At 49.6% G+C, this 17500-nt stretch overlaps 3 protein-coding genes across 5 annotated transcripts in view; all 3 read right to left on the bottom strand.

Moving 5' to 3' along the window:
* The window catches only part of abcc10 (ATP-binding cassette, sub-family C (CFTR/MRP), member 10), a 19980-nt gene extending 16699 nt beyond the window's left edge, over window positions 1-3281 (bottom strand). Inside the window, exons 1-4 of one of the 2 annotated variants that reach the window (XM_083690258.1) lie at window positions 3229-3281; window positions 2239-2445; window positions 734-1970; window positions 222-401 (exon numbers count right to left, since the gene is read on the bottom strand). In XM_083690258.1, coding sequence (XP_083546384.1) covers window positions 222-401; window positions 734-1970; window positions 2239-2429 — 1608 coding nt within the window. In that variant the 5' untranslated portion in view covers window positions 2430-2445; window positions 3229-3281. Of the gene's footprint in view, window positions 1-221; window positions 402-733; window positions 1971-2238; window positions 2446-2927; window positions 2979-3228 lie in introns of those variants that run through there. The other variant, XM_083690259.1, reaches the window with a different exon arrangement.
* Window positions 3282-3500: 219 nt separating this feature from the next.
* On the bottom strand, window positions 3501-13560 carry sp2 (sp2 transcription factor). Of its 2 annotated transcripts, XM_083689842.1 has the most exons (10): window positions 13532-13560; window positions 12210-12362; window positions 11724-11800; window positions 10792-11091; window positions 9916-10377; window positions 9327-9536; window positions 8303-8597; window positions 7914-8094; window positions 6772-6965; window positions 3501-6241 (listed from the first exon to the last, which is right to left on the bottom strand). In XM_083689842.1, exons 1-10 carry the CDS (start codon window positions 13536-13538, stop codon window positions 6141-6143), a joined length of 1980 nt encoding a protein of 659 aa, XP_083545968.1. In that variant the 5' UTR covers window positions 13539-13560; the 3' UTR covers window positions 3501-6140. The 2 variants fall into 2 exon arrangements, with proteins under 2 accessions (XP_083545968.1, XP_083545969.1); XM_083689843.1 differs by lacking the exon at window positions 12210-12362 and having other exon boundaries at window positions 13532-13553.
* A 2373-nt stretch (window positions 13561-15933) lies between these two features.
* socs7 (suppressor of cytokine signaling 7) overlaps window positions 15934-17500 on the bottom strand; it is a 5909-nt gene continuing 4342 nt past the window's right edge. The window contains exons 5-7 of the mRNA XM_083689688.1: window positions 17415-17500; window positions 16878-17022; window positions 15934-16577 (exon numbers count right to left, since the gene is read on the bottom strand). The exon at window positions 17415-17500 is cut by the window's right edge and continues 50 nt beyond it. Coding sequence (XP_083545814.1) covers window positions 16902-17022; window positions 17415-17500 — 207 coding nt within the window. The 3' untranslated portion in view covers window positions 15934-16577; window positions 16878-16901. The remainder of the gene's footprint in view (window positions 16578-16877; window positions 17023-17414) is intronic.

Below are 17500 nucleotides of genomic sequence, written 5' to 3'. Positions count from 1 at the left end.
TGCTCAGGGAAACATGACAGATCTAGTGGATCTATGATGAAGAACATCTAGAAGTAGTGCATCTGATCGACTACATACACTGAATAAAACACTGGAGCAATAACTTGAATCAAACAACTTGAATCACGAAGACGGTGGAAGTGCAGATGGAAGGAAAAGGACACTAGGAGAGGAAGCCATTTTAGACTATTGAGATACACCCCCAGTGGACTTCACCTCACCTTGACCCTGCTGTCCTTGTGCCTGAGCATGTGTTTGTTGTTCTCTAGGATCTGGGACGCCAGCACCTTGTTCAGCGGCACCAGCAGCAAGGCCACGCCCAGCCCGCCCAGGAAGGCCACGCCCACCTGCAGGTAGAGCAGGTAGAGGGCGATGGAGAACTGGAAGGGCAGGCTCCACACCTGAAGAGAAAACAGAGAAACATAAGTTCATTTGTCCATTTACACAGGGTAATTGGTATTTTGTTAACACCCCCCCCCCCCCCCCTCCTCAAAGAGACACCTATGTAGATTACTCACACATGCATATGCACAGAGGTGTCAACGCACAGGGTCAAAGAGCACAGGGTCAAAGGTCAGAGCACAGGGTCAGGGGTCAAAGCACAGGGTCAGAGCACAGAGGTCAAAGCACAGGGTCAGGGGTCAGAGCACAGGGTCAGGGGTCAACGCACAGGGTCAAAGCCACAGTGCTGCCCCCCAGTGGAGCGACGTAGGGGTCAAGTGCGGCGCCTTACCTCGTGGAAGCTGTTGAAGAAGTTGACCACGCGGTCCGTGTCCGTGCTCATGAAGTTGACCACCTCGCCCAGCGTGAACCTCGCCAACGCCCCGCCGCACCCGCTGACGCGCAGTGCCTTCCCATAGATGGCCGAGACCAGCGCCGCGCGCGCCGACAACGCCACCTTGGAGACCTCGAAGCCGTAGACGTTCCGGACGAGCGCAGAGAGGAGCGAGCTGAAGAAGAGGCCCGCAGCGCACCAGACGCCGCGGCTGATTGGTGCGTCGGCTTCCTCCATGTAGCCAACCAGGCTGCTGAGGAGGAGGGGCCCCGCGAAGCCTAGCATGTTAGCCACTAGCTTCAGCATGCCTAGCAGGTAGTAGCGCAGCCCGAAGGTCTTGTGCAGCACCCTGAGCAGTCCCACCTCCTCAACCACTGCCTCCGATGGTTCCTCCTGATGAGGGGAAGTCCAGGTGCCGTTCTCTAGGCTCCTGCTTACAGGCCTGGAGACACTTCCTCTTCCTCTCTCGCTCTCTCGTTGCGCCACCACTGCCCCCTGCTGGCAGTCCTCCCAGCTGCGGTGGAACCGTCGACGCACGGCACTGGTGCGCAGTTTCCGGGGAAGGAGATAGACGTCGCACGGCCTCTCCAGGTCCCCGTGCCGCCCTCTCCTCAGGAGGGGGTTCAGCCACAGGTAGAGGAGCCGGGAGAGGCAGCTGCTCCCGTCCTCCCCCACCATCTCACCTGTGTCTGGGTGGGAGAAGCTCTCAGGGAGGAGGGGGGCTCCATCCACATCATTCACATACAGAGTATACCCAGCACCACCGATGCAGGGGAAGGCAAACGCCAGGAGGTAGACCAAGAGGAGGAAGGCCCGGGCTGTAGCAAGAGCCAACCTCCCCACCTTGAGGGGCTCGGCGAGGTCCACGTAGGCCCCATCCTGGGCATAGGCCACCAGGGTGACCACTAGGTTGGGGACTGGGAGTAGAGCCAGTAGCAGTAACACAGAGGGACCCCTGGTTCTTCTGAAGATGGACCTCTGCAGGACCAGCAGAGCCCCAGAGTGGACCATCCAGGCCAGGAGGGCACAGCCATCCACCAGGATGTTCAGGTACAGGTCCCCCTGGTGCTGGAGGTCCCCTCGGTGCTGGAGGGTCACCAGGACCAGGTCCCCCAGGAAGAGAAGGGCCAGCAGCAGGGCAGAGGCCAGCCTCAGGCTCCAGCCACATGGAGGAGAAGACTGCAGGATTCTGCATCTGGGGAGAGATAAAATGGAAGGTTGGGTGTCCAACAGATGGTGTGTGTGTGTGTGTGTGTGTGTGTGTGTGACGGTGTCTGGCCTGGCTACATTTTACAGCTGATAGGGATGCCCATCTAGAATAGGCTGTAGTATGTAAAACAGACATTTAGGTCGAGATAAAGAGTGTGTGTGTGTGTGTCTCCATGCCTGTGTGTGTGTGTGTGTGTGTGTGTCTCCATGCCTGCGTGTGTGTGCGTGCCTATGGTTGTGTGTGTACAACCTACCTTGGAGCAGTCAGATAGCAGGCACTGAAGACAGCCACTCCAGCATGGGGCAGGGCCCCCAGGACCAGCTGGTTAAAGCAGGGGCTGACGGTACCATTCTGCCACAGGGGGAACGGGTCTTCTGCACCCGTGTGACAGAGCCCTGAGATCAACTCAGCCGGGCCAAAATCAGCCACGCCTCCCTCCGGCATTCTGCTATCCTACCATCTGGGGGAGGAAATGGCAGTTGGTATTCTATCCTATAAACTTCTATTCTAACTTCTGTTAACTCATAACAGGGGACGCTGGTGGAGTTAGAAATAGGAGGACAGGCTTATTGTTACACGTGTCTGATACCTTCCTCATTCAGTTCTATGGGCTCTTTGTTACGCATGGAATGGAATGAGGAATTGTATAAAACACACGTTTAAAACTATTCCTCATTCCATTCACTACAATGAGCCCATCCTCCGATTCCCACCTCCACCAGCCTCCCCTGACTCAGCCCTAACAACTTTGAGAGAAGAAGAGTAATTCATGAAGCTAAAATCTAAGTTAAACCCAAACAGCAAAGTGCACCATTGCCTTGGTGAGTGAAATATGGATCCCATCTGTTGTACAGCAGATACAAAAGTTACAGCTTCAAATAAGCAGATACATTCATCAGTTGTCCACAGCATTGGCCCAACAAGTTGAAAAGTCCACTCTACCGTCAACACTTCAGTCAGTTGTCGTAACATTTGAGGGTGCCTGTTGGTCACTTTGTAATAGCTGGCTGTGTAGCAACACAATGCAGATGTTGTACACAATGGATGGAAACACTGATCACGTAAACACTGAGTGATCAGGATCAGCGTCGTTAGCTAGCTGGCTAGCAACATTCCTCGCTGTTGTTGTTTGTCTACAGAAACACTGGTGTTCTTGCGTAAAAGAAACATATCATCTGTGGCTAGCCTGTCTCTGCAACTTGGGATAGTATAATTGCTCTCATGACAACGTAAAGGTTATTACCTGCGCATGGTTTTGGATTCAAGAACTAATGTAGCATGATAGCAGCCTCGAAATGTCAACTTCTGATGACGTCACGTGCCATGCAACCTTTTCATAATAAAAGCACGCCGTGCAGAAGCTCTTATTTTGTCAAATGAATGGGCTCCACCTCACCGTCTTGGCTGTGTATAATAATTCATATAAACCTACACCACACTGAGAGAGAGAAACGTGCAATGCTACAAGAGAACACAGTTTGAATGCTTCATTAAGACATGCCAAGAGACACAGGCCAGGGTTTGAAGTCTTTATTGAAGGGGAAGTCTGTAGAAAAGGAGCAAGCTCTCCGTTGTAGTAAGCACCTTCGTACAAGTTATAAAAGACGGCCAACAGATAGGTCTCAGACCACCCTGTCAAACAAGAAACCACAGGGACCGGATCTGTCACAAACGACCTACTGGATCTCTTTATGTAGAGCTACAAATTCAGAGAGGGAGAAGCACTTAAGATCACAGACCGTAACAACAGGAACTTTACCGAGTCAGGTTACTCATACCACTGATCATTACTTAATAGAAATAAAATTAAAATTAAAAATAAAATAAAATGTTTTTTTTTCTCCAAACCTGGGATCAGTGCACATTAACATTGGCATTTATCTTCTCATGTAACATAAGTTAGAGACACAAAAATAATAAAAAAGGAATTTAATTCTACAAAAAATGCAATTCCCTGGATTTTTTTAGACAGGAATCTCTTTAAATACTGGGTAGCAACTGTCTAAGGCAACTTTACTTCGAATAGAAAAACGATCATCTATAAGAGGAAGTCTTGTAGAAAGCAGGAATGAAGCTATTATACAATGTCACATTAGGGTCTTAATTTCCTCACACTGTACATAGTCCCATGTCCTTCACATCTGGGCCGCTATTCATAACACTACTCAGAGTACATGGACTGATCCAGGACCAGTTTGGCCTTTTAGATCATAATGAATAAGATTACATGGACAGGCGGAGTAGCTGATCCCAGATCAGCCCTCTTACTCTGAGACGATTCGTGAATATAGGTCCTGGCCTCGTTGGCCAAAATACTAGGCAGTGTAACTTTATCATCCTACATTTGTATGTACACATTCAGACTTACAAACAAACATAAATAAGAGCAGGACCCCATTTTAGGTCTCCAGAGCTCGCCTTTCTTAAAAGGTTATCCAATAAAACAAACAAAAACAAAAAAATTCATGAAGATCTGATTAAAAATGTAGGAAATTTTGGGGAATATTTAATAAATGTACTATCTTTGTTTAAATAATTCAAATAACTCAACCATTCTGCCAGAAAGTGTCCCTCCCCTCCCTAGGTAATATGAAATAAATGTTACATGTTTGCTGTTACATAAATAATTTATATATGTATTTATAAGGTGAACAAAACACACCTTAATGCTGTTTAGCACCGCTCTTCCAAATGTCTTAAAGAAACTGAAAGAAAAATAACTATTTGGATAAGCAATCGTGCCATCACATAGCCTGCCAATGTCTCAACTGTCAAATGAGAGCTGTTTTCAAAATATATCAAGTCAAATTGATGAACTTTAATGTGATGTGAGGTGCTGTGAGGGGCCTGAGAAAACATTTGATGTTGATTTGTTGCATCATATGACATGATTGTCAAGCCAGACCATATTTGGAGCTTACATTTGTAAAATCAAATCAAAATGATATAAACACAGACCAATGCATTCCATATAAATCAATTTAGAAGGAATTTGTTTTCAAAATAACATCTCCACTCAAACGAGATTTAAATTACATTTTCATATTTCATTTTCCAATTAAACCAACGTGTCCTTCTGAAAGGGGGTATTGAGTCTGAACATTAATATAAATATCTATATTTGCCCATGAATGTATGTTTGTATACACATAATATACACACAAAGTAATCAGCCAATGTAAACTAGAACACTGAAGTCTGGAACAGGGGCTTGAAATACTGGTCGTCAAGGCCGGTTTTTACATCAGCCAAATAGTTAACTTGTTGAGAGGCTGTAAAGTTTAACTAATCAAATGTCTAAACATCGTTACATGATTTTTACGATGTGTAATTCACTGAATGTGATCATGGGTTTGATTGAGAACTTGCATTCCCCTGTCCTGGAGCTTCCACAAGAACAAAAACAAAATGTTTTCTTTGTTAATGTTTAAAGATTAAAACAGGGAAAAACAAATAGCTGAGCTGGGTAGGGGGGGGGGGGGGGGGGGGCAAGAGTTGAGTGGCTAGTCTCCTTTGGGCTCAAGGGCGGGGGGGGGGCTGGTGGGGTTAGGCTTCAGTAAGTCTGACCAAATCTGTATCCGTCATCCATCTTTCTATTTTCCCCTCACACAGTCCTTGTGACGGGGTTCGGGCTTGGCTCTGGCGCTTGCGGTATGACATCCTCGTGACATCATCCCTGCGTCTACGTCAGGTCTCACCTCCTTTATAAACACCCCCTCTTAAACATCCTACAGACTACGCATTCCCCATCCTACAGGCCTACGCATTCCCCATCCTACAGGCCTACGCATTCCCCATCCTACAGGCCTACGTAGACTAAGCCTGCCGTGCTGTTCGTCCGTAGGTCCGTCCGTCCGTCCGGGGAAAAAAAACAACAACAGTAAAGCAACAAATACAAAAAAATAATCTTATTATTATCATCATCATCAATAAACCGACTGGAACAGTTTGGAGTCCGTGAGGGAAGGTTGGTATGTACACCGGGGGCTGCGGAGCCTCAGAGGGGGGTGAACGGAGCCTTTTTGGGGGGGTTCACCCCCACCTTTGTAGCGCCCCTGCCTCCTCCTCCTCCTCCTCCTCCTGTCTCTCTAGTTCAGTCTAGTTCATGGGGGGCGTGTCTGTGTTTACAGTTGGCCGTACGTCCCGGACGCACGTTCACAAGTTCTTGGTGTTTATGTGTGTTTTGTAATGCTTCGTCAGGTGATCGCTCCTCATGAAGCGTTTCTGACACTGGTTGCACTCAAATCGCTTGTCTCCTGCAGGGGACGGGGGGGGGGGGGGGAGGAGGATGGGGGACGGGGGGGGGGGGGGACAATGGAGGCTGGTGGTTAGTTCCTCAGTACAGGAAATGACACTTGAACACCATTTGGCTTATTGTGAAATAGTTATACATGTATAGTTACACTGATGCTGCTAAGGCTGACCTCTGTGTTCTGGTGTGTGTGTATACATATGCACACGTGTGTGTGTGTGTGTGTCTCTCTGTGTGTGTGTGTGTGTCTCTGTGTGTGTGTGTGTGTCCTCCACCAGCAGACGGACCTGTGTGTGTTTCTGTGTGTGTGTCGTTGTGTGTCTGTGTGTGGGTGTTTCTGTGTGTGTGTGTGTGTGTGTGTGTGTGTGTGTGTGTCCAGCAGCAGACAGACCTGTGTGTGTGTGTGTGTGTCCTCCAGCAGCAGACAGACCTGTGTGTGTTTCTGTGTGTGTGTCGTTGTGTGTCTGTGTGTGTGTGTGTGTGTGTGTCCTCCAGCAGCAGACAGACCTGTGTGTGTGTGTGTGTGTGACAGACCTGTGTGTGTCCTGGCGTGCCGCTGCAGTTCGTCGCTCCGTGTGAATCGCTTCCCGCAGAACACCCAGTTGCAGACGAAGGGCCGCTCCCCGGTGTGCAGGCGCACGTGCGCCCGCAGGAGGGACGTTTTCCTGAACGTCTTCTCGCAGCCGGGGATGTGACAGATGTGCTTCCTCTTTCCTACCTCGCCCGGCCTGGGGGCGAGGAGATTAACACAGTGAGTCTCTCTCTCTCTCACACACACACACACACACACACACACACACACACACACACACACACGAAGATGCTGTTTTTCCACAAGCAAGCTGGTGAATAGTCTGGTAATACGAAAGCTTCACTGAGCTTCAAAAGCAAAGATTAACTTAAATCAAAGTTGCTCTTCTCTGGAGCCAGCAGACTCTACAGACTAAATCCATATCTGTATCCATATCTGCCAGCCAGCACCAACGCCTCACTTGAGCTGTTCCTGGACTTGGGTAAACCACTTCTCTGTTCCTGGACTTGGGTAAACCACTTCTCTGTTCCTCCCCAGGGACACATAGAGGACCCACGACACCTTACATTGACATTCCATTTATGGCATTTAGCAGACGCCTTCATCCAAAAGCTACAAGTGAATCATCTATCCATCAGTCATCATAAGAAAAAGTAATCTATGCTAGGACCAGAGGCCATTGGCACCTTCCGCCTACTCTGACTTCTCACGTTAACGCACGCACGCACGCACGCACGCACGCACGCACGCACGGACCAGTTGCAGAACCTGTTAAGATAGCCTTTTAGAGAGCCCTTTGTGGCCTGGGGTGGTCCGGTGGTCTAGCACCATGGCCTGGGGTGGTCCAGTGGTCTAGTACCATGGCCTGGGGTGGTCCAGTGGTCTAGCACCGTGGCCTGGGGTGGTCCAGTGGTCTAGTACCATGGCCTGGGGTGGTCCAGTGGTCTGGCACCACAGCCTACAGTGCACACACATGCCCATGTCGGCATGGGTTAGAATCCGGCCCATGCCCTGCTGACATGCCCTCTCTCTCCTCCTTCATTTCCTGTCTCTCTCCAATAAAAAAATTAAACAAATACATAACAGTGGGACCGCCCCCACTCCAAAAAATAACCTTTAAAAAAAAATAAAGCCCTCCACTTGCCTCTTCTCCGCGTCCTTACAGTTGGGGCAGGTGCAGGCCATGCGCCTCTTCTTCTCCCCGGGCTGGGCAGGCAGCTCCAGGGCGATGGTCTGCTCCATCTGCACCGCCTGGCCCTGGCTGGTCACCCCGCTCAGCTGCAGGCCTCCGCCCTGCACCGTCTGCACCGTCAGGTGCTGCTGGCCTGGCAGGGAGACGGAGGAGGAGGGAAGGTTGAGATTAAACACACACACACACACACAATCTCCAAACCACACAGACATGCTCTGCCAGAGGGAGATAAGACTTTGAAAGTACACACACACACAGATTTGCCCACACACACTCGTGCCCACACACACATACACACTCGCGCCCACACACACACCCACCTCCCCCCCACCGACCCCTACCTCCGGCGTTGGTGATGGTGACAGGCACTCCCTGCACCTGGACGCCGTTGATGTTGATGGTCTGAACCCCCTGGGAGGCCGAGGAAAGCTGCGCCGCATTCAGCGCTATCAGCCCCCCCGCCGGGGCGATCTTTGGTAGGGTCCGCTCCTTCCGCCCCCCCGCCAGCGTCCTCTTGCCCCCCCCCACGGTTGTCAGGGTCGGCGCGATCGAGCTGGAGGGGGTCGTCGCCGCGGAGACGGTGGTTTCCTGGAGCTGGATGGTCTGCCACTCCCCCGACGCGGTTTTGATCAGGAGCTGAGGAGGGGCGGGGTTAACACCACCAAATATGACGCTGCTTCATTTTGTAGCCAATCAGAGTGTTGTTGCTAGGTAAACACCACATAGAACACTCGGGGCTCTAGGTGGTGAGTGTTCCGGAACTCTTTGGCAGTTGGTGGGTTAAGAGGATCACTAAGATAGTGACTCAATCATACCGGTGGTGAAAAACAACAACATCGGCCAACATGGCGGAAAGTGTTTGATTTTTTAATGCATTGTTTTCCCTAACAACAGACCCGCCACCCGACCTTCATCAGCACTATATTTCTGCCCCTAAACCCGTAATAAACCCGGTTATGTGTGGTTATTATGTGGTTAAACCCATTATGAGTCGACCTGCGCATCACCACAGCATGTACTGGTGTGAGGCTGGGTCACCGGTCTCTGTTTATGGAGATGTGTGGTGTGTGTGTGTGTGTGTGCCTGCCTGTCTGAGTGAGCCTGTGTGTATGTATATATATCTGTGTGGGCTGAGGTGTATGTGTGTGTGTGTGTGTGTGTGTGTGTGTGTGTGTGTGTGTGAGCCTGTGTGTATGTATATATATCCGTGTGGGCTGAGGTGTGGGGGGGTGTGTGTGTGTGTGTGTGTGTGTGTGTGTGTGTGTGTGTGTGTGTCTGAGTGAGCCTGTGTGTCTGTGTATATACCCGTGTGGGCTGAGGTGTGTGTGAGTGTGTGTGTGTGTGTGAGTGTGTGTGTGTGTGTACCTGCGTGGGCTCCGGCTGGGCCACCTGTTGAGCGACCTGCCTCTGTGGGACTTGTGGCAGGGTAGCGGAAGCGGCCTGTACCACCTTCAGAGCCTGGGAGGGGATCTGCACCATCTGCTGCTCCTGTTTGGGCTGTACCAACTGGACCTGCTGCACCACGGTGGGCTGGCCTGACCCGGGGTTCTGGACCACGTACAGGTTGTTACCCGCCTGGGGGGGGGACAGGAGAACCTCTCAAAGTCACTCGGTTTTTAGGTTAATATGTATAGGTTAATATGTATAGGTAATATGTATTGGTTGCAATTTCATTTCATTTCCTTTGCCTGCCATTAGTCACCATGAACACACAGTAAGGTCATGCTGATTGGTGTTGAAGTTGTAAAGAGTGTATATAATATTGGAGAAAAACATCCACCGTTGAGTGTCTGTGTGTGTCTCTGTGTGTGTGTGTGTGTGTGTGTGTCTGCTTTAATCTCACACTTGTATGCTCTCTCACTCTCTCACTCACACACACACACACACACACACACACACAGTAAATTCAACATCACACTATATCATCAGGCTCATTCCATCGACCGTGACATACCTGGATGATGTTGTCTGTGGTCGTTTCGATCAACACAGTCTCCATCTGCTCCATCGGGGGCGACGGGGGCTGCGGTGGAGGAGGAGGCGGGGCCAGCGGGACCTTCCTCTTCCTCCCCCGCCTGCCCTTCGTTGGGGGAGCGGCCACCACCGCCGCCGTCTCCGTGACGATCTGCGTAGCCCCGCCCACCTCGCCCGTGGCAACGTTGAGCGGCAGCGTCAAGCCGCTGGGCAGGCGCACCATGTTGGCGCCGGCCGCCGCCAGGTTAGCGTTAGCATTGTTGGGCTTGCGGCCCCGGGGCTTGATGGCCACGGTCTTCTGTGGCGTTACCGGGGCGACGGCGGGGGCGGGCACGGACATGGGCGTGGTGAGGATGGCCTGGTTGGTCCCCGGGATGAGCTGGAACTGCCCCCCCTGGGGCATCATCTGGATGGAGTGGGTCCCCTGGATCTGGGGCATCATCTGGGGAACGAACAGACGGATGGATGAACAGATGGATGGATGGATGAACAGATGGATGGATGGATGGATGGATGGTGTTTAGCAGAAGCTATGAGTACAGAGATGCATTTTCTGTACATATGGACTCAAACCCATGACCTGAGGGTTGCTAATGCTATGCTTTATCAACTGGACCAACTGAATGGAAAAAATCAAATCAATGCTTCAGTTTTTTGTCACCTTGACACATATCAAGTGTCCCGATAACTGTGACTCCTACCTGGATGTGAGTCCTACCTGGTACTGGATGTGACTCCTACCTGGTACTGGATGTGAGTCCTACCTGGTACAGGATGTGAGTCCTACCTGGTACTTGATGTGAGTCCTACCTGGTACAGGATGTGACTCCTACCTGGTACTGGATGTGACTCCTACCTGGTACTGGATGTTGGAGGTGGTGGTCTGGTTGGGCCGGCCGGGGCTCTGGATGGTGAGGACGATGGGGCTCCCGGGATTGGACGACCCGAGGCCCGCTGGGAGCTGGATCACATTCCCTTTGGCAGACAGGAAGCTCAGGTTTTTGGGCGGGGCAGGGGCGATGGGGGCCGGCTTGATGGGGAGGAGGCGGCGGGGCTGGGGCTGGGAAGGGGGGGCGCTGACGGGGGCCTGGGCCACCGCAGGCCCGATCTTACTGCAGGTGGCGGCCAGGAGGGCCAATGGAGAGGGTTGGGAGTCCTGCACACAGGAACAGGAAGTCACACGCGTTGATACAGGAAGTCAGATAAGTTACAGTAAACCTCCCCCGTCCAGATCTTTATCAGTCATATGCAAAGCAAACTCGTATGTCTCTTTGAGGCACACCAACACAACAAACAACACGAGCCAAGTCATACTGTACAAACATACAGGTAAACAACAATGACAACATGAGAATACATCACAAAGAGAGAATACATCACAAAGAGAGAATACATCACAAAGAGAGAATACATTACAAAGACTACGAAGAACAAGATGCTATTTTAATAGCAGATTGACACTGACCAACACAAACAACAATGCTAGCCAAGTCATACAACTACAACAACAACAACAACAACAACTACAATATGAGAATACATGACAGAGACGACATAAGAACAGGAAGTTATTTTAGTCGTGGACTGACACGGCGGTCTGACTCCCTACTACCCTTCTCCCCAAAGTGTCGATTTGTTCTCGCCCACTCATGTGTTTAAAAAGCAACTGGACCGCAGCCTGAGTCAGTGTCAGGAAGCACTGTGGTGGAGACGAACGCTAGCCGGCAGGCAGAGAAGACTCTCGGGTGTGTGTGTGTGTGTGTGTGCGCGTGTCTGTGTGTGACTCACTTGAGAGGATGTAGCTGAAGGCTGGAGGTAGTCGCTGGGACTGACAGCGACAGTGGTGGCCATACCGTCCTGTTGATCTGCAACACACACCCAAACACACACGTTGGAAAACCAAACGTCCTCGACAGCCAGCTGTGGGCTTCGTACTTGGCAACCCCGAGAGTGAGTGAGTGAGTGAGTGAGTGAGTGAGTGAGTGAGTGAGTGAGTGTGTGTGTGGGTGTGTTTGTGTAGGTATGTGTGTGTAGGTATGGGTGTGTGTAGGTATGGGTGTGTGTGTGTAGGTATGTGTGGGGGTGTGTGTCTGTGTATGTGAGTGGGTGTGTGTGTAGGTATGTGTAGGTATGTGTGTGTGTGTAGGTATGTGTGGGTGTGTGTGTGTATGCGAGTGGGTGTGTGTGTGTGTGTGTATGCGAGTGGGTGTGTGTGTGTGTGAGTGAGTGGGTGGGTGGGTGTGAGTGGGTGGGTGGGTGTGAGTGTGTGCTCACGTCTGGTGGTTCTGCTGTGGGTCGGCTGTCTGGAGTTGCAGTTGATGTCTGGGTTCTGGTGTTCCTCCTCTGTCACAACGTCACAGCTGATGACGGCTGAGCTCAGCCACTCCATCCCCGACACATTGTCGTTCTGACTCTGAACTGGAGAATCTGCCCCACACACACACACACACACACACACACACGCGCACACACGCACACACACGGGGACACACACACGGACACGCACACACACACAGACCCGCACAGACACACACACATTGCACTTAGGAATTAGTCCATATCTTGCTAATGCACTTAGCTAATGCACTTCTATAACTCAAGAGGGCTTGGGATCTTATATAACAGGGATCTCAAACTCCAAACACTTTCTAACAGAGAATGACAGGCCTAAATTATTCATAATATAGAGTTAGCTAGTGTTTGACCAAAGCACTGGGCTGATTCTTCTGTTATGTTGAGTTTGTGTTGTGCTAACTACAGCATTGGAGGAAGCAATGGTTTCAGTCTATTGACATGATCATAACATACCGAGGACTGATCGAGGCAGCTATTTAGACAGTGGCCAAGCCATCTGGGTCAACAACACACGATCTGATTTCCTCAACCTTACACATAGCAGCGGGCACCACGCATGTATTCTTAATGCATTAAACACACGGGGCGATATTGTGTTGTGAAACTAGTATGCATTAAGGCGGATTATCGGGTCAGATGCATTCACAGCCCGAGTCGCTGTCTCTTTAAATCGAGTAGAGTAATTCACGACTCGAAAAAAATCCGTTTTGAGCGCGGCCTGAAAACAGCGCCGCCATCTAGCATACAAACAGATAGCTGGAGACGAGCTAAACGCGCTACTGCCTCCGCCTGCCACACAGGGATGGAATAACGTTAGCTGGCTAGCCAGTACTTTGTGGTGCAGCTTTGTGTTTCCTATACAACTGTATTGGAAAGGGACTCCCTTTTGTGAGATGTGTGCATGTCAGTGCATGTCTCTCTCTCTCTCTCTCTCTCAATGTGAAATGTTGAAATTGTGTGGTTGCAATGCATTGCTTGCGATCACGGGAATTAAAAGCAGAGACTACGCGCTACAGGCTAGTGGCGAGCTAGCTTTACGCGTAGCAAGTCAAACTCTTTGATACTGGGGAAAAGGCAGCCCTTTTCCGGAAGTGCATAGGCCGACCAACACAATGCTCTCACTGACTCTAAAACATATGCATACACAGCGCAACACGTCCTACGTGTTTATGTTCAACACGGACAAATAGTTTTACGAAGTACAATGTATTATAAACACCAATGTTATAATTCCTACCCACCGCTCATGACGACATTCGCTCCGTGAATCTTCAAGAGCAAACCCATGGAGGATTCCGCCCGCACTCCTGCACCAATCCACGGCCTGTCGTCCGATGAAAGACGCCCGGCGTGGCCAATCGGGGAGAGCTGTCTTTGTGATTGAAATTCAATCCCGCCAATCACAGGCCTGTATCTTCTCACAACCGTCGATGGACGCGATTCTACCCAATGAGGTATCGAGATCAGGGTGAATAGGGCTGGTCTGACGCGGAAAGATGGAGCACGGCAAGAACCAATCACAGTGGATGTTACATTTCACTGACGTTGGCGACGTCCAATGCGAGTTCTCTGGGACAGTTCGGTCAAGCTCAGAATGACATCCATTTTGATCAATGAGGTTGTTTCAACTAATTTGAATCACTTGCGCTGCACTGTGACACCTGCACAAACCCACATAGTGTATTGTTATAACAACGGATAGTATTTTAGCAACGCTCATTAATTCTAGAGTCTGTGACTCATTGATAGCTCGGTGGTAAAGCCCTGTTCAAATGCATGGGCCAGCTGTCAACTTGTTTCTGACCTGACCTGCAACTGTCACTCCAACTCTAATTGACAGCTGACCTCCTCTGCTGCAGGGGAGGCTGGTGGCGGTAGGAAAACGCAGGACGGGCCCGTTGAAATGCATGGAACGGAACGAGGAGTGGTATCACAACCACATGTGTTTGATACCATTTCTCATTGCATTCCACGTGTTACGATGAGCCCGTCCTCCGACTTTTACCTCCACCGGCCTCCCCTGGCTTGGCGACACAGCTATTGAGGTTTACCTCCTCAAAGCTCACCTGTCCAGTCATGCAGACGTGTCGGTCTTTATAAAGAGTAATGTACCGTTATGCAATAGGTGTCACGCCTCGGAACCAACATCGTTGCATGTTCACTTCCCCCAGGCAAACTGTTCTGTTCTGTTCTGATCACATTGTGGTCTATTCATTTTTATTCTATTCTACTTCTTGTCTGCCTTATTGTCATTGCTTGACATACACAGAGAGAGAAAGAGAGGGGGGGGCGGGGGGGAGAGAGAGAGAAGACACCAGGAAAAGTCCACCTCCTGGGTTATTGTTGTCTGTTGCAGAGTAGCTGTCAGTTCCATCTGCTGTCCACATCCATTGAGTTGGCCTCCAGCACTGGAGCATGAGTGGATGAGCTGTCCCCGGCCTCCACACTCCTGTGTGTGTGTGTGTGTGTAGTGGGTGGGTGTGTGTGTGTGTGTGTGTGTGTGTGTGTGTGTGTGTGTAGTGGGGGGGGTGTGTGTGTGGGGGGGGGGTGTGTATGTGTGTGTGTGTGTGTGTGTAGTGGGGGGTGTGTGTGTGTGGGGGGGGGGGGGTGTGTATGTGTGTGTGTGTAGTGGGGGGGGGGGGATGGGTGTGGGGGGGGGGGGGATGGGTGTGTGTGTGCGTGCGTGCGTATGTGTGTGTGTGTTCGAAAGGAAAGAACTTCTGTTTGCAGTGTTGGGGAGTAGTTACACTACATGTAGTTCAACTATCAGATTAACTGCATTTTTCAGTGGCTTAGTGGTAGTTAAACTAAATTGAAACCCTAGTAGTGTTAGTTAACTACTTAGTGTTTCCTCTAGTTAACTACTTAGTGTTTCCTCTAGTTAACTACTTTGTTGCCATGGAGCGGTGTAGTAACTGTCATTACTAGTACGTTTTTCCAAAAGAAAAGAAAAGAAATATTATAATAATACTCCATTTTCTTCTCTTACTGCCTACGGTCTCCCCACTTTGCTCCACCTCACCACTTTCTTCTCTCCCAGTGAGCAACATCTTTCAGTAACTGACTGTTGTGTGTCGGTTGAGGTAGTTTATATGTAGTGAACTACTTTTTCAAAGCAGCTTTAATTTGACAAGCTATATTTCTCTCAAGGGTACCTTCATTTCACTTAATGCTTTACCTGCCTTTAGTCACCAGTAACAGTAAGGTCATGCTGATTGGGGTTTAAGTTGTAGAGTGTATATCATTTTGGAGAAAAATTCTCGACCATCAAATCCATCCATTTTGACAGAAAAGTCAATGTTAACACAAATGCACCCACGTAAAAATTGATGTGTTTTACAGAAGTGCACTTACACAACTTAACCTCCACCCTCTCTCTCTCTCTCTCTCTCTCTCCCTCTCTCTCTCTGTCCCTCTCTCACGCTCTCTCTCTCTCTGTCCCTCTCTCTCTCTCTCTCTCTCTCTGTCCCTCTCTCTCTCTCTCTCTCTCTCTCTCCCTCTCTCTCTGTCCCTCTCTCTCTCTCTCTCTCTCTCTCTCTCTCTCTCTCTCTCTCTCTCTCTCTCTCATGCACACAGCAGACATTTGTTTCTGATCAGTCTATCTCACCATGTCACAACCATAGAGGAATTGAAAGTCGAACCATAATTTTTTCCTCTTTTACTGAAAACGCATAGCATGTAGCCAGCTTGGGGATACCGACCGATCGAGGAACAGAATGAGCAAGAAGTTACAGTCAGGGGAATTTCCACAAATAAAACCAACAGATAGAGATAAAGATCAACCATAACCATGACCTCCCGAGGGCGTCTGTCGGTCCAACAACAATGACGACAAACCCTCGCATCAACAGGAGAGAAGAAGAGAAAACAAGGAAATTATGTCAAACAATAGTTGTACAAATGGACCAGTGCATTGTGTTTTAAAACTCCAGTTCACACTGTAGTTACAGTGAGTATCTGTCCAGAGAGGGATTGTTTCAAAGTCTATAAGTTCAGGTTTGTTGTTTTGCTTTTTTTTTCATTCCAGTGTGTTTGCAGGCTAAAGGACGTCTCCGGTCCATTAAATGAGGCTGTGTCCCATTTCCGTCCGTAGTGTGCGTTCCGTATGGACAGTTTCCCAGCATTCCATCACGCCCACCGTCCTCTCTCCTCTCATTGGTCAAAATCAAGAGAGGGGCGGGTCATCTGGATCCCAGCCGATTGGATGCAGACAGTTTCCGAGGACTTTGATTGGCTGATGCTGGAAGACTGGCGGACCAGGAGAGTATAGTCCTCCACACAGAAAACCTGTGAAGGAAGAAATATGTAACTCAGAATGAAGTAACTCACATTTCATTCAAAGCTGAAAGTGTATCTCCACAGTGCTATACTCCTCACAGTAGCATATCGTAAGGATGCATGCAGATCAGTAGAGGCTAGTGGAGGTAGAAATCGGAGGACGGGCTCATTGTAAACCTTGGAATGGAATGAGGAATGGTACCACATGTTTGATACCATTCCTTATTCCATCCCATGCATTACAATGAGCCCGTCCTCTGATTTCTACCTCCACTAGCCTCCACTGATCTAACTCGAAAAGGTACATACTTGAGCAAAGAAGACCTCTTCCGGCTACGTCTGAGACTCCGCCTCTTGCCCTAGTCCCGCCCCTGGGCGGATCCTCTTGATTGACAGGTACATCTCCTCCTCAGGGTCGTAGTAGTAGAACTTCCTCAGGTAGGAGATCAGCGGTCTGCAAGGAGAGGAAGGGGTGAATCAGACAACTGTTGTAAATACAAAACATTTTGGCCAGTGATTGAAGTAGTATTCTCTATAATATACTATAATCTAAATATATAATAAATATAATACACACATAATATGATAATTAAAGCAAAACTGATGATGAGGATGAGGACAATAATAAGAATGCATTGTAATTACAGTTTAAAGCTCTTTCCATTGTTTAATTCATGATGTCTGTGCGAATAAAAGCATAATGAGTTTCTGTCCAGGCTCAGGAAATAAACATACAACTTCACTGTCCAGTGTTCCCCATAATATAAATAATGCACTTCTTGGGCACGCACGCACACACTCACACACACACACACACACACACACACACACAGTGTTGTTGCGTACTTGGGCAGCGGCAGCTCCTGGATGTGGTCGATGCGGACCATCTGGCGGATGCAGAAGCGACAGAGGTGCTGCAGGGATTTGACGTT

The sequence above is a fragment of the Argentina silus genome (genome assembly GCF_951799395.1).
Source record: "Argentina silus genome assembly, chromosome: 18".
Lineage (NCBI taxonomy): Eukaryota > Metazoa > Chordata > Actinopteri > Argentiniformes > Argentinidae > Argentina > Argentina silus.
This window is presented reverse-complemented; position numbering and strand designations above follow the sequence as displayed.

Coding starts and splice junctions, on each gene's coding strand:
- sp2 (XM_083689842.1), bottom strand. Junction 10,378..10,791: donor CCTCCAACATCCAGTACCAG/GTAGGAGTCACA, acceptor TTCGTTCCCCAG/ATGATGCCCCAGATCCAGGG. Junction 6,966..7,913: donor TGTAAGGACGCGGAGAAGAG/GCAAGTGGAGGG, acceptor CCTCGCCCCCAG/GCCGGGCGAGGTAGGAAAGA.